The sequence below is a fragment of the Gossypium raimondii genome, chromosome 3, assembly GCF_025698545.1.
Source record: "Gossypium raimondii isolate GPD5lz chromosome 3, ASM2569854v1, whole genome shotgun sequence".
NCBI lineage: Eukaryota > Viridiplantae > Streptophyta > Magnoliopsida > Malvales > Malvaceae > Gossypium > Gossypium raimondii.
In genome coordinates this window covers 7,568,839-7,581,978 of record NC_068567.1, presented here as the reverse complement: position 1 = coordinate 7,581,978, position 13,140 = coordinate 7,568,839, and the positions used below count along the sequence as shown (strand labels likewise).

Sequence of the window (13,140 nt, the reverse complement as noted above, 5' to 3'; positions counted from 1 at the left end):
CCCTGGCGTTGGACGCGTGATAGTTTGGCACAGAAGTATCAGTGCTGGACTGTGCAGGCTGTTGAGTCACCAGATTAGCAGAGCTGGGAGTTTCAGCCAAGATAACCTGTTGTCTTGCTTCTACATCCATCAACATCGTTGTAACACTCTGAACTGTATAAACTTGTTGACCAGCAAGAATGATGGAAACAATAGGTTCATATTCAAGCGACAGTCCATTGAGAATAGCTGTGATGTGTTCATGAGCACTTATGACCTATCCACAGCTTGCTAGATTATCACAATACGACTTTATTTTTAGAAGAAAATCTTTCATAGTCATATCACCTTTTCGTTGGGAATGAAGTGCTCGACGGTAAAACATCAGTCGAGAGGTAGTTTTGCTACCATACAGATTAACAATATAATTCCAAATCTGTGCACTAGTTTCAAGACCAATGAGATGAGGAAGAACATCAGAACTAACCGAAGACAAGAGACACGACGCAAGGGCGCTATCTTGCTGCTCGAACTTGACAAATTCAACATTTTCTTGTAGCACCCCTTCACCATCGGTGACCACCGAAGGAGGCAGTATTATGTTGACATCAAGAAATGGCTGCAGTTTGTGAGCCTTAACTGCTAGTAAAACTTGTTGCCGCCATAGTAGATAATTGGAATCATCAAGAAGAACACTTAATTTCTTGGTAGAGAAAAACTTACTGTCAAGAACACTGTTAGCAAGAGTGGACGCCATCGTTGGAGCAGCTGAGTGAGCAGCGGAAGGACTCGACAACGGTTCCATGCGTTATAGGCAACTAGAACTTGAAGAGAACCTCTGATACCATGTTAGAATATAAAAGATGCATGCTTTAATTATGCAGTGCATATACTATATTTTTCTTATTATTCAGAAACGTTCCAATACAGTATTTATAGAGAACACTGAGAGAAGCTATTAGCTATTAGCTTCTTTACCAGAATAACAACTAACAACTTAACTGCTACCTAACTAGCAACTGACAGCTTAACTGCTAGTAACTGACTATCTTCCATATTCTCTATCACTAATTAAGGTAGTCCACAACAAAGGTTTGTCAAGTATGGGGTCCGCTCTATGTTGGAGGTGAACCTAGTATGAGGTTAACATAATGGTGACATGTGTAGCTACCTATGGAGGTAGTATAACATATCTTAAAAATGCCAAGAGAGTTGTGTATGAAAGGTGATTTACCTAAGCCTGTTATATCTCTATTATGCCATTTTTCTTTTTCTACTAGGGAAATTGCATAATCGTGGAAAATGAAGGTATCTAACCAATCCTTTTCATTACTTAGTTCCTCTAAAAACATATCCTGCTTTTGGAAAGTATGATAATCATATAAATTTAAATTACCAACAACAGTGAGTTGTTTTAGCATCTATAATAATGGACCAACATAAGAAAGCCAAACTTTATAGAAACAAAACGAAAGCAAATACTAAAGATTTCTCTCCATCACTCATTCACTAAATCTACCATTATCAAATTCAATCTTGCTTCAACTATTAACAAGTGTAAGACCTTTTTATCACCATTGCCAACTATTGAAATAATCCAACACAGTGTAAAGGATACTAAGGGCCAATTTAGCATTGCTTCTCAGAAGCACTTTTGGGCCAGAAAGTATTTTTGGGCCAAAAAGTACTTTTGAGTAAAAGCTAAAATTTTTTGCTTCCACTTTTAGCCAAAAAGTGCTTTTGCAATGCATTTTTTTGTCCTAAAAGCATCTTGTTTATCAATACTTTTATCTCAAAAGTGCTTTTTGTCCCTAAAGTACTTTTGAGAAGTAATATTAAACTGACCCTAAAACATTCCGAACGCATAAAAGATTATTATGGTTTCGCTCCTTTGACTTGGCTTTATATAATTATGACCTAAAGCGAGTCACTAATTATCATCTAATGTTTATATTCGAATGAATATATATATTTCCCTAAATTTAATTCTTATAATTAATAAAAAATAATTACAACAACTTAGTATTAATATTAAGGGCAAACTACCTTAATGGTCATCAAATATTTTGTGTGTTTCTGTTTCGGTTATCGAACTATGAAAAATTTTAATTTAATTACTAAACTATCCAAATTCATTTTTTAGTCATTGGACCGTTAAAGTATAAACGACTAGATGACATGGAATTTCAAAAAGTATTTAAGGCAATAGGCTCTACCACATTATTATATTTCTGTTTTCTTATTCTTCTTCTTCTTCTTTGTTTATATTCCCCATGTTTATTTACTTCTTTATTTATTTTTTTCATTTTTCATTTTCTTCTTCTTCTTTCTTTCTAGTAATCCTAATTATTGTCGCCTTACGCTATTGCTGTTCGATGTTGTCTTTGACCAAACTCGCAGCCAAAAGACTCATTTTTTATCCATATTTAAATTACACAATTAGTTTTCTGAAAACAAGAACTACAATGGCCAAAAACCTAGATGTTGGCTCGAAATAAAAACCTTTAATACATTGTCATATGCCCTTAGATTACTGTCAACCTGAAATATATTACTCTCCATGCCTCTCTCATTTGTTCGACCGTTCGGATCATCAAGAATGGCACCAGAGGACTTGAACCTACAAAAATCAAAATGGGTATGGGTACTCTCTTATCTTTTGTTTTTTTTTCTTTTTCCTTCTAATTTTTTATAATGTTGAGTTGACCAAGTCAACTCTCTATCAAGGAATTAAAACAAAATGGAGGAATTTCATTTGTTGTGCCATAATACCGTTAATTTTTTAACGAAAATGTTGTCGAGAAAAACGAATTCGGATAATTTAGTGATTAAATTGAAAATTTTTATAACTCGGTGACTAAAATAGGATCACACAGAAAGTTTAGTGACCATTTAAGTAGTTTACCCTAATACTATTAATATATTAAAAATAAATAAAATAAATATCTAATTTAGAATTTCCTAAAACCCCAGCGAATGCGGGGCTTCATTCTAGTTCCCTTTAAAAGTTTCCGACCCACTCTCATCTCTCTTAACACATCGCCCGCCGCCAAACCAGCCTCGTCTTCCTCTTCCCTTTTTTATTATCGAAACCACTTGTGACCATTATCGTCAATCTATTTCTCTCTGGTTTTCTGTTTTATCCCACACCATTAAAACCGCTCTTCTCAACTCTCCTATTACCTCCCCTTTTTTATTATATTTATTATTTATGGGGTTAGGGTTTCTAGTCGAAGGTAATGTCGCAGAAAACCTATTTCTGTCTCTATAAATTGCAGGAATTTTCTTTGGAGTGACTTTCCAGGTGAACCAAGGCTTGATTCTTTTATTTTCCCGGTAAAATTCTCTCTTCTTATAGTGCCCCTTTTTTCTTTTTTTCTTTTTTATCTTCGAACTTGATTTCATTTTATTGAATTTTCCCCCTTTTACTATAACTGGTGACCTGAAAACTTGAAATTATTCCTCAAAGATTGATTTGTAACTTGGTTTTGTGCTGTTCTGGTTTGAGCTTATTATATGAATGCGTGTATTTGGAAGGGTATTTGATTCTTGAAGTGTTGGGATTTCTTCAACTAGTTTGAGAATATCAATTGTTGTTTTGGGGGATTTTTAGTAGTTGCTGACTTATGACGCGTTTCCCTCCTTTTGTTGTTCCCTCTTTATTTCCAAACCTTAATAGCTAAATGGAATCTGCTTCAGTTTGGTGTATGCCATTGCTCACCTTTTCATTTGTTTTTCTCTATTGTTTTCTTGTTCCTTTTTGTTTATTTCATGGGGGTTTTGGTTTTGAGCAACAAAGATAGAAGCCTCTTTCTTGACCATGTGGATTGCTTATAGGATTCCCTTTTTGGATTATCTTATCATCTCTTTTGATTGACCCTTTTAATTAAGGAATTGCTGTTCTGTTGTTTTCTCCCCTCCCATGTAAGTATGGGAAGGGAAAAAAAGGTTTTACTTGAGATTTGTTGTTCAATAATAGGCTTGTCCATTTTCACTTTCTTTTGTATGTATAATTGCATTACCAATGCCATTTGGTGTATTGGATGCCAGATTCAATTATCTTGTTTCTTTGTTTATGTAATTCTTGTTTTAGGGTCTTATTAATTGATATATGACTGGTAGTCTGAATTGCTACTGCTTTCTTGTTCCTTTTTGTTTATTTCATGGGGGTTTTGGTTTTGAGCAACAAAGATATAAGCCTCTTTCTTGACCATGTGGTTTGCTTATAGGATTCCCTTTTTGGATTATCTTATCATCTCTTTTGATTGACTTTTAATTAAGGAATTGCTGTTCTGTTGTTTTCTCCCATCCCATGTAAGTATGGGAAGGGAAAAGAAGGTTTTACTTGAGATTTGTTGTTCAATAATAGGCTTGTCCATTTTCACTTTCTCTTGTATGTATAATTGTATTACCAATGCCATTTGGTGTATTGGATGTCAGATTCAATTATCTTGTTTCTTTGTTTATGTAATTCTTGTTTTAGGGTCTTATTAATTGATATATGACTAGTAGTCTGAATTGCTACTGTTTTCTTTCCTTTTTGTTTATTTCATGGGGGTTTTGGTTTTGAGCAACAAAGATAGAAGCCTCTTTCTTGACCATGTGGTTTGCTTATAGGATTCCCTTTTTGGATTATCTTATCATCTCTTTTGATTGACTCTTTTAATTAAGGAATTGCTGTTCTGTTGCTTTCTCCCCTCCCATGTAAGTATGGGAAGGGAAAAAAACGTTTTACTTGAGATTTGTTGTTCAATAATAGGCTTGTCCATTTTCACTTTCTCTTGTATGTATAATTGTATTACCAATGCTATTTGGTGTATTGGATGTCAGATTCAATTATCTTGTTTCTTTGTTTATGTAATTCTTGTTTTAGGGTCTTATTAATTGATATATGACTAGTAGTCTGAATTGCTACTGATTGGAAAATCTCTCTGTCATGATATGATTTCTTATATATATTTCAGATTACATATAACAGATAAGTATTGCTACTTTTAGGGTTTTTTTCTGATGACTTATGCGATATTGTCTTAATTTCTGTAATTTGATTAGAAATTTGCTGATTTTGGAGGGAAAGTTTACATGTTTTTGTGGGTGTGTTTCGTATTTGTTTCGGTTGAGTGGATTCACATTAAAAAAAATATTGCATTAGACTATCTACGGCATGGGTTTTTCCACCCTTGTTCTGAATCTAAGGACTTTATGTGGTTTTAGATATATATTGGACAAATGACGACTGCAGAAGCAGCAGCAGCCAATCTTGGCCCGCGGTATGCACCGGATGATCCTACTCTTCCGAAACCTTGGAAGGGGCTGATTGATGGAACAACTGGCCTCCTTTATTACTGGAATCCTGAGAACAATGTCACCCAATACGAAAGGCCAACCATTTTGCCTCCACCCCTGCCACCGGGACCTCCTCCTGCAGTTTCCACACCTAAGCTAACTCCAATTTCTGTTGCCCACTCCGCACAACCTAATGGTGCGGTGGCACAGATGAGCCAGGTGCAAGTTGTCCAGGGTGCAAAACAGCTGGGGCAGCAAATGAGCCAATTAGCTCAACAGCAAGGACAAATAGTTGGGCAGCAACAGGGTTCAATGGTAGCTCAGGTTACGGATCAGCAGGGTGCACAACAACCAGGTCCACAAATGGGACAGCAGGGGCAGTTTATCCCGCAGCAACATAGGCCACAGGCAATGCAGCACCCAAATCAGCAAATGGTGTCTCAAATTGGGCAGCAGACAATGCAGCATCAAAACTCACAAATGGCACAACCACAAGGACAACAATATGCACATCAGCATTTGCAGTATATGGCATATCAACAAAGTGTGCTTCCACAGGGCCAACAAAGTTCTCAGCAGCTCGCTCCTCATGGTGCACAACACCAGGGTCAGCAGTATCCAAATCGAGAAGATTATAAAGCAGCAGTTCCGAAAAAGGAGGATGTTGATTTTCAGCTAGGGAACCAAACTGGGTTTTCTCCTGCTCAATTTCAACAGATGGGCACATCTTCTCAGAACCACTCTGCTGGAACTAATTCAGTTCAGACTCCACCGGCAGGTTTATATTCAGGTCAACAACAGCAGTTTACAGGCTCCTCTGTCAATATGCAACAGCCAACCTCTATGACTCATTCACAGCAAACTGGAACAGATTTGGTTCAGCGGCAGCAGGGTCATAGGTTTCAGAATCAGATGGGCCCATCCGTTTTACAGGCTAGTATGCCTCCTCCTGGTTTAAATACTGGTTATGAAGATAAACTACACGGCAGATCTGGAAATGATTACTACTTTAGTGGTAGCAAAGATGGGCAAATGATGGGTCCACAGCAGCCATCTCTTTCTGCTATACCCATGGTGAGATATCAACTAATGTTTTCGTTTTCAGGTTATTCATTTATATGTTGGCATTATAATGTGGTTATATTGGTGCTAATTTTGAAAATCTCTTCTCTGTTGGTTTGTGCAAATGCCAACTGTTACTTATTTTCTAGATACCTGTATAAATGCAGTTTCATTTTACTTCTGGAAATCAAAGCATGGAATTAACTGTCCTTTTCACACATCAACTGAATTTAGGATCCATGTGAAATATACCTACTCTGCTGCCATGTAAAATTTTCATCATTTCTTGGAGAGTTGTTTGGAAATGATGGGTAGTCATTTTGGTGTCTGTGGCAAATAGGACATAGAGATCTGTAGTTCTTGATTTCTTATGTTAGTTCATAAATGCAACTTATTTGCAGCTAGTGCAAGATAGAGCATTCATTATATAACCTGTTCTTTTCTTCCAGTTTTTAAAATGATTTGTTGGGAAATTAAGTATTTTTATTCATTTATTGTATGAGAAGGTGTTTTTCTTTTCTTCATACGACTAAATTGGTAATAGATACCATTTCATAATTCATATGTTAATGCAATTTCCTCATAATACTGCTTCTGCTGTCAGGAGACAAGGATGAGTGGTCTGCCACATCAAAATGTGCTTGGTCATGGTGGGGGATTTAATGCTATTGGAGGTCATGCGGTGCATAACATGTATGGTCATGCTGGTCCACCTTATCCCAATAATGCCTTGATGAGGCCTCCATTTGTTGCATCTGCAGATGCTAATCATCTGTCTCCAGCTGATGCATATCGTAAGCAGCATGAAGTCACAGCAACGGTCTGTATTACATCTGTTCTTGTTAACTTATGTGTGATTAGTGAATTGTGAAAATGTGTGACTAGTATAGAATAAATTACCAATACCTAAGATATTAAAATTTTGAGGCTAATTTCTTTGTAAGAGCTATAGCTTAATTTTGGGAAACTGCTGAAGGGGAAGGGGGTTGGATAAATATCATTTTTTGAAAATCTCTTGCTTTGTGCCTTGTTCTTTTTAATTCTCACTTAATTGTTCTTCCATTACAATATTTGAAGAGCTGTCTTTGTTTTAATGGTGAAGAAATGATTCATTTTGCCAATTCAAGATTATTCATGATTTTGATTGTTTATTAAATTGCATAGGGAGACAACGTTCCAGCACCATTCATAAGATTTGAAGATACTGGTTTCCCTCCAGAGATACTGAGAGAGGTAAGTTCTACTGATGTTATGATCCCTAAGCCTTGGTATGGAAATGAAATATGTATGCTGCTTGTACCATTTGTGCTTTTTATTGCTTTTCTTTTTTAAATTTAATTTAAACTTATTCTTTTCGCTTGTCGCAGGTGCGATATCTGCTCCGGAGGAGGAGCAAATGTCGTACGCTGCACTGCAATTGGTACACTTACAAATGCAACAAAATTCTCATTTTTGGAGGATGCAAAATGGATAGTTGGAGCCTTTCTTGTGCATCTTCTAGAAGGGTGGTTGGCCCTTAATCCAAATCACACTTGGATGTGACTGGGACCTTGCTTAATGGCTCCGCCTCTTAATTCTATATTGCCCTCTTTTGTTGCCTCAAGTTGCTTCAGTAAGCAACATATACTTATGGATTTTGAGTTAAACTGCATGATAACCGAAATGTGTGTTTTTGCTTTTTTTCCCTAAGAACATATAAGATCCATTGCAAATTCAGTTAATACTCACTATTTATGATTTATGCTTCCTTTCAGATTCATTCTGCTGGTTTTTCCTCTCCCACTCCAATACAAGCACAAACATGGCCCATTGCACTACAAAGTCGGGACATTGTGGCTATTGCTAAAACTGGTTCTGGTAAAACATTGGGCTACTTGATTCCCGCTTTCATGCTTTTGAGGCAACGGCATAACAACCCTCTGAATGGCCCAACAGTGTTGGTTTTGGCTCCAACTCGCGAGCTTGCTACACAAATACAGGAAGAGGCCATAAAATTTGGCCGATCTTCAAGAGTCTCTTGCACGGTGGGGCTTGACTGCTCATTTATTTTTTAAAGAAAAGATTATAGTAAAATCTTGCTCGTACAAACATGCAGACAAAACTGAGCTAATTTTTTCCTTTCAACTGAATTTGGTTTTCCGGTTCTCTCAAATTTCTTCAGTGTTTGTATGGTGGGGCTCCAAAGGCTAATCAATTGAAAGAGTTAGATCGAGGAGCTGATATTGTAGTGGCAACTCCTGGTCGGCTAAATGACATCCTTGAAATGAAGAAAATTGAGTTTGGACAGGTGTCACTCCTTGTTCTTGATGAAGCAGATCGAATGCTTGACATGGGTTTTGAGCCCCAGATTCGCAAGATTGTTAATGAGATACCTCCTCGCAGACAAACTCTGATGTACACTGCAACATGGCCCAAGGAGGTTAGAAAAATAGCAGGTGACCTCCTTGTCAATCCTGTCCAGGTGAACATTGGCAGTGTTGATGAGCTTGCTGCCAATAAGTCTATCACCCAGGTATTCTCTAAAGCCTAGATGGTTTTATTGGAATTCGGTTGATGGGTAACCATCAAAATATTGAATGTTGTATGCAGGAAATTGCCATGTGAAATGCTCTTTCATTTTGATTTAAGATTTGCATCCTGATTTTTCCTTTTGAGATATGTGCTAACTAAGTATTCTGTCAATTCTTATTGGAAGTCTTAAAAAATTCTTGATCTGAGATCCTTGGAAACCATGACACCTTTTTCAGTTATTCCTGGATGTGTATTTCCAGAAGTTCAATATTCCATTGCTTTTTTAGATTACAAATACCTTCCCCATTAGCTTACAAACTTTTTCATGATTTGGCAGTATGTTGAGGTTGTTCCCCAGATGGAGAAGGAGAGGCGCCTGGAGCAGATTCTCCAAGCTCAAGAGCGCGGTTCAAAGGTTATTATTTTTTGCTCCACTAAGAGGTTGTGTGACCAGCTTGCTCGTAGTCTTGGACGCAACTTTGGAGCTGTTGCTTTCCATGGAGATAAATCTCAAAATGAAAGGGACTGGGTGTTGAGTCAGTTCCGAACTGGGAAATCCCCCATATTGGTTGCCACTGATGTTGCTGCTCGTGGGCTTGACATCAAAGATATAAGGTTAGTTTGCTCTTAATTTCTGTAGTTGCAACTGTTTATTCAGTAAATGAAAATATTTTGTTCTTAACATTTCCTTGCTACAGGGTGGTTATCAATTTTGATTTCCCTACCGGCATTGAGGACTATGTTCACCGAATTGGAAGGACTGGAAGAGCTGGTGCAACTGGGGTGTCGTTCACCTTTTTCTCTGAGCAGGACTGGAAGTATGCCCCTGACTTGATTCAAGTTCTGGAGAGAGCTAACCAGCATGTGCCTCCTGAGGTGCGAGAGATAGCTTCTCGTGGTGGGCCTGGTTTTGGGAAGGATCGAGGTGGAATGAATAGATTTAATTCTCCTAGTGGTAGTGGTGGGCGTTGGGATTCTGGAGGCCGTGGTGGAATGAGGGATGGAGGCTTTGGTGGCCGTGGTGGAATGAGGGATGGGGGCTTTGGTGGGCGTGGTGGCATGAGAGATGGTTTTGGCGGTCGTGGTGGTATGAGGGATAGTGGCTTTGGTGGTCCTGGAGGGAGAGGTGACCCATTTTCTGGACGTGGAAACCGAGGAGGACGTGGATTTGGTGGCCCTGCTGGTGGTCATGTTGGTTGGGGCAGGAATGAGAGAAGCTTGCATGATCAATATAATAATTTTGACGGGCGAGGACGTGGTCGTGGACGAGGACGGGGACGATTTGATAACAGAAGAGGCATTGGTGATAGAAGTAGAGGCAGAAGCTATAGCCGAAGTCCTGACATGGTTCGAACTTGGCGCCGTAGCCGTAGCCGTAGCCGTAGCCGCAGTGGGAGTCGGAGTTGGAGTAGGAGTAGTAGGAGTAGGAGTCGAAGCAGAAGCAGAAGCAGGAGCTGGTCACGTGGTCGTAGCCGCAGCTACAGCCGTAGTCCTGGTCGAGGGCGGAGCCGAAGCCATAGCCATGGCCGCCGCAGTCGAAGCCGTAGTCACAGCTATGAGCGGAAGGATGTTGCAAAGCGGGCATTTGATTCTCCTCCTGCTTCCAACGAACATAACTTGCAACAGAAGGATGTTGCGAAGCGAGCATTTGATTCTCCTCCTCCTCCCAACAAACAGAACTTAGAGCAGAAGGATGTTGCAAAGCAGGCATTTGATTCACCTGGTGCACAAGGCAATTCAGTGCCAGAAAATAATTCTATAGAACCGTTACAAACAGTCGGAATTTCTGAGCTACCTCAAGGAGAGGAGGGTGCAGGCAAAGTGCATGAATCAGTGACTGAGCCATAAGTTCTGTTTTTGCAGCTTGGCATTTTAGCTGACCCCAACTTATGTTGGCGCCTGCTTCCTATAGTGATGGTGCGGCTAATGTTTTTAAGATGAGGTTTGGAATGGTGAAAAATCTTAATCAAACCAGCTGACACTAGTACTACATGCTGCTGCCGTTTGGAGTTTCTGTTTTAGAATTATCACCAACAATAGAGATGTTTTGGTATATGGTATCGGAGGGCCCCTTTAAGCCTTCGCCATTTATATACTTGGTGGTTAATGTTGTGGGATGCAGTATCATGTTATTAGATGAACTTTGCCTTAATTCTTTTGGATTTAAACATATATATAACTGCATCATGAATTTGTAATATTTTTAAAATATATTTTGAAATTTCTTGTTGCTCTATGATATAAACCAACTTCAACTAAGATATCCTGAAACTTTCCTTCATTTTCTATATTTTCCATAATTGCTTGTATGTGTGTGTGTGTATGTATGTATGAGAGAAAAATGGGAAGAGAATTTCACCTTTGGCTGGAAAATTAAAGTTGTTGGGGGAAGAAAGAATTAAGCAAAGATAAAAGATGAGCAAATCACTTTTCAATGGAATCCTTATCCCATTTCCCGTCTCTTCGTCTTGCAGAAGCCGATACCTACCAACGGAACCTTCCCTAAAATCCTCTGCCCACTCCTTTACCTTTTTTATTTGCCCTATCTGGACAGTATCTTTTAAGGCTACATCAATCCGATGTCCCCGTATTTTAAATTAGCTCTCAAATTTTAAAGTATTTTAATTGAGTCTTTAAGAAATAATTCTTCTAAAATATAATGACTTGTTTCTTTAATTCACCTTCTTATGATTAAGATTTTGGAATCTTTATAACTATTTATCCTTAGCATTTAATAATATGTTGTCCATTAGATTAACTGTGACTATTGGATAAGAAAAAGGGCTTGCCTTGTAACTATTAGATAAAAAAAGGGCTTCCCTCTATAAGTGAAGGCTACCCTCTCTCATTTGTATACAAGCTAGCTTTTAAGTAATATACTTCCAAATTCTCTTAAAGCCTCTCTCACTCTTTCTTATATGCTCGTGTAGTTTTCTTGGCTTAGCCTCTCCAAGGAAAGATCGAAGACTAAATTAGGCTTGTTGTGATAGGAACTGAGCCTAACGCCACACAAGATTGAAGCTAAAGTCTTGACTCATGACACTTGTAGATTCCACTTCCAATATGGTTTGGTTTATGCCTTTATCACGTGAAGTTGGAGTTCAATTACTTGGCATTTCTACTCTATAGTGTGACAACTTCAGCTCAATTGGCATAACCTTTAATTGTAACAACTCAATTTTCAGTGATATCAAAAAATGCAATTTTAGAACCCTATTTCCGTAAACCAAGTCCATAAATATTAAATATGAATATTTACAGAGATAATATAAAATATATTACTGATTGATACAATAATTTTGCCGAATTAATAGTTGATTAAGACTCAGGGACTGACTTGTAAAATTCCAATAACTATAGATTTTTAATTGACACAAGGCTTGAGGATTAAAACAACAATTAGATAAAGGTCCAAAATGATAATAAATCCATTTCTAAGGAGTTAGTGGATGATGATGGTATAATCCATTATATGTGGTTAAATGATAAGTTATGTTAATGAAAGTATGATTAAAATAATTAAGTAATGAATGGTTACTTAAGTACTATAGTACAAATGATAGTGGAATTTATTCATCTTCTCCATTTCTCCTAACCGCACAAAACTAGAAAAATCGAAGGAAGAAAACCATTTTGAAGCTATTACATTCGACCATTAATTGGCAAGTGATTTCAAGTTATTTTCTTGTAATTTTTATAGATTTGAGGTCATGAGAGCTTAATTTAGGTAGCCTATGTACCAATTTGTAAAATGGTTAAAATTTTAGGAAGTTACCATTGTTGATTTCATGAAGAATTAGGCTTATAATTGATAGGTTTTAAGCTTAGAATATGAGAAAAGACTAGATTGTAAAATTAATTTAGCTTATTGTTAACTTTGTTACATTAGGACCAAATTGAATAAATATAAAAATTATCATAAAATTATGTTCGAAATAGATAGTATAAAGTTTCTAATGAGAATATATGAAATTAGATTTTAACCCAAGCTAGGAATCAAAAGTTATGCTTATTCCGAGTTTAGGGACTAAATTGAATAAAATATAAATATGATGGGAATCGAAAAATAGAATTATATGAAATCATAAATATCATGGTATAGTATAAAAATGTTTGATATTGATTGGTGATATGAAATATTTTTTAGATCAAGAATTGGATTGAAGTGGAGTTAATTGGGGAAAAGTTAAAATTGTTGATTAGTCCTTGAAGAATCAACTTGTTTTGGTGTTACTAATAGGTAAGTTCATATGGAAATATTAGCTGATTTTATGTTGTGTGTGATTTGTGTTTGATTTCATA

The 13,140-nt window shown here is 37.3% G+C and overlaps 1 protein-coding gene across 1 annotated transcript; it reads left to right on the top strand.

Annotated features, from left to right (window-relative positions):
• The first annotated feature begins 2,961 nt into the window (after nucleotides 1-2,961).
• LOC105796947 (DEAD-box ATP-dependent RNA helicase 46) lies at nucleotides 2,962-11,097 on the top strand. The gene is made up of 8 exons (XM_012626812.2): nucleotides 2,962-3,315; nucleotides 5,194-6,339; nucleotides 6,932-7,147; nucleotides 7,492-7,560; nucleotides 8,082-8,351; nucleotides 8,489-8,839; nucleotides 9,176-9,453; nucleotides 9,537-11,097. The coding sequence occupies exons 2-8, from the start codon at nucleotides 5,209-5,211 to the stop codon at nucleotides 10,684-10,686; spliced, it is 3,465 nt and encodes a 1,154-aa protein (XP_012482266.1). The 5' UTR covers nucleotides 2,962-3,315; nucleotides 5,194-5,208; the 3' UTR covers nucleotides 10,687-11,097.
• Nucleotides 11,098-13,140: the final 2,043 nt, after the last annotated feature.

Excerpts from the sequence above, each read along its gene's own strand:
- LOC105796947 (XM_012626812.2), top strand. The coding sequence starts at position 5,209 with ATGACGACTGCAGAAGCAGCAGCAGCCAATCTTGGCCCGCGGTATGCA. Across the intron at positions 6,340-6,931 it reads CTCTTTCTGCTATACCCATG|GAGACAAGGATGAGTGGTCT; the intron begins GTGAGATATCAA and ends TTCTGCTGTCAG. Across the intron at positions 7,148-7,491 it reads AGCATGAAGTCACAGCAACG|GGAGACAACGTTCCAGCACC; the intron begins GTCTGTATTACA and ends TAAATTGCATAG.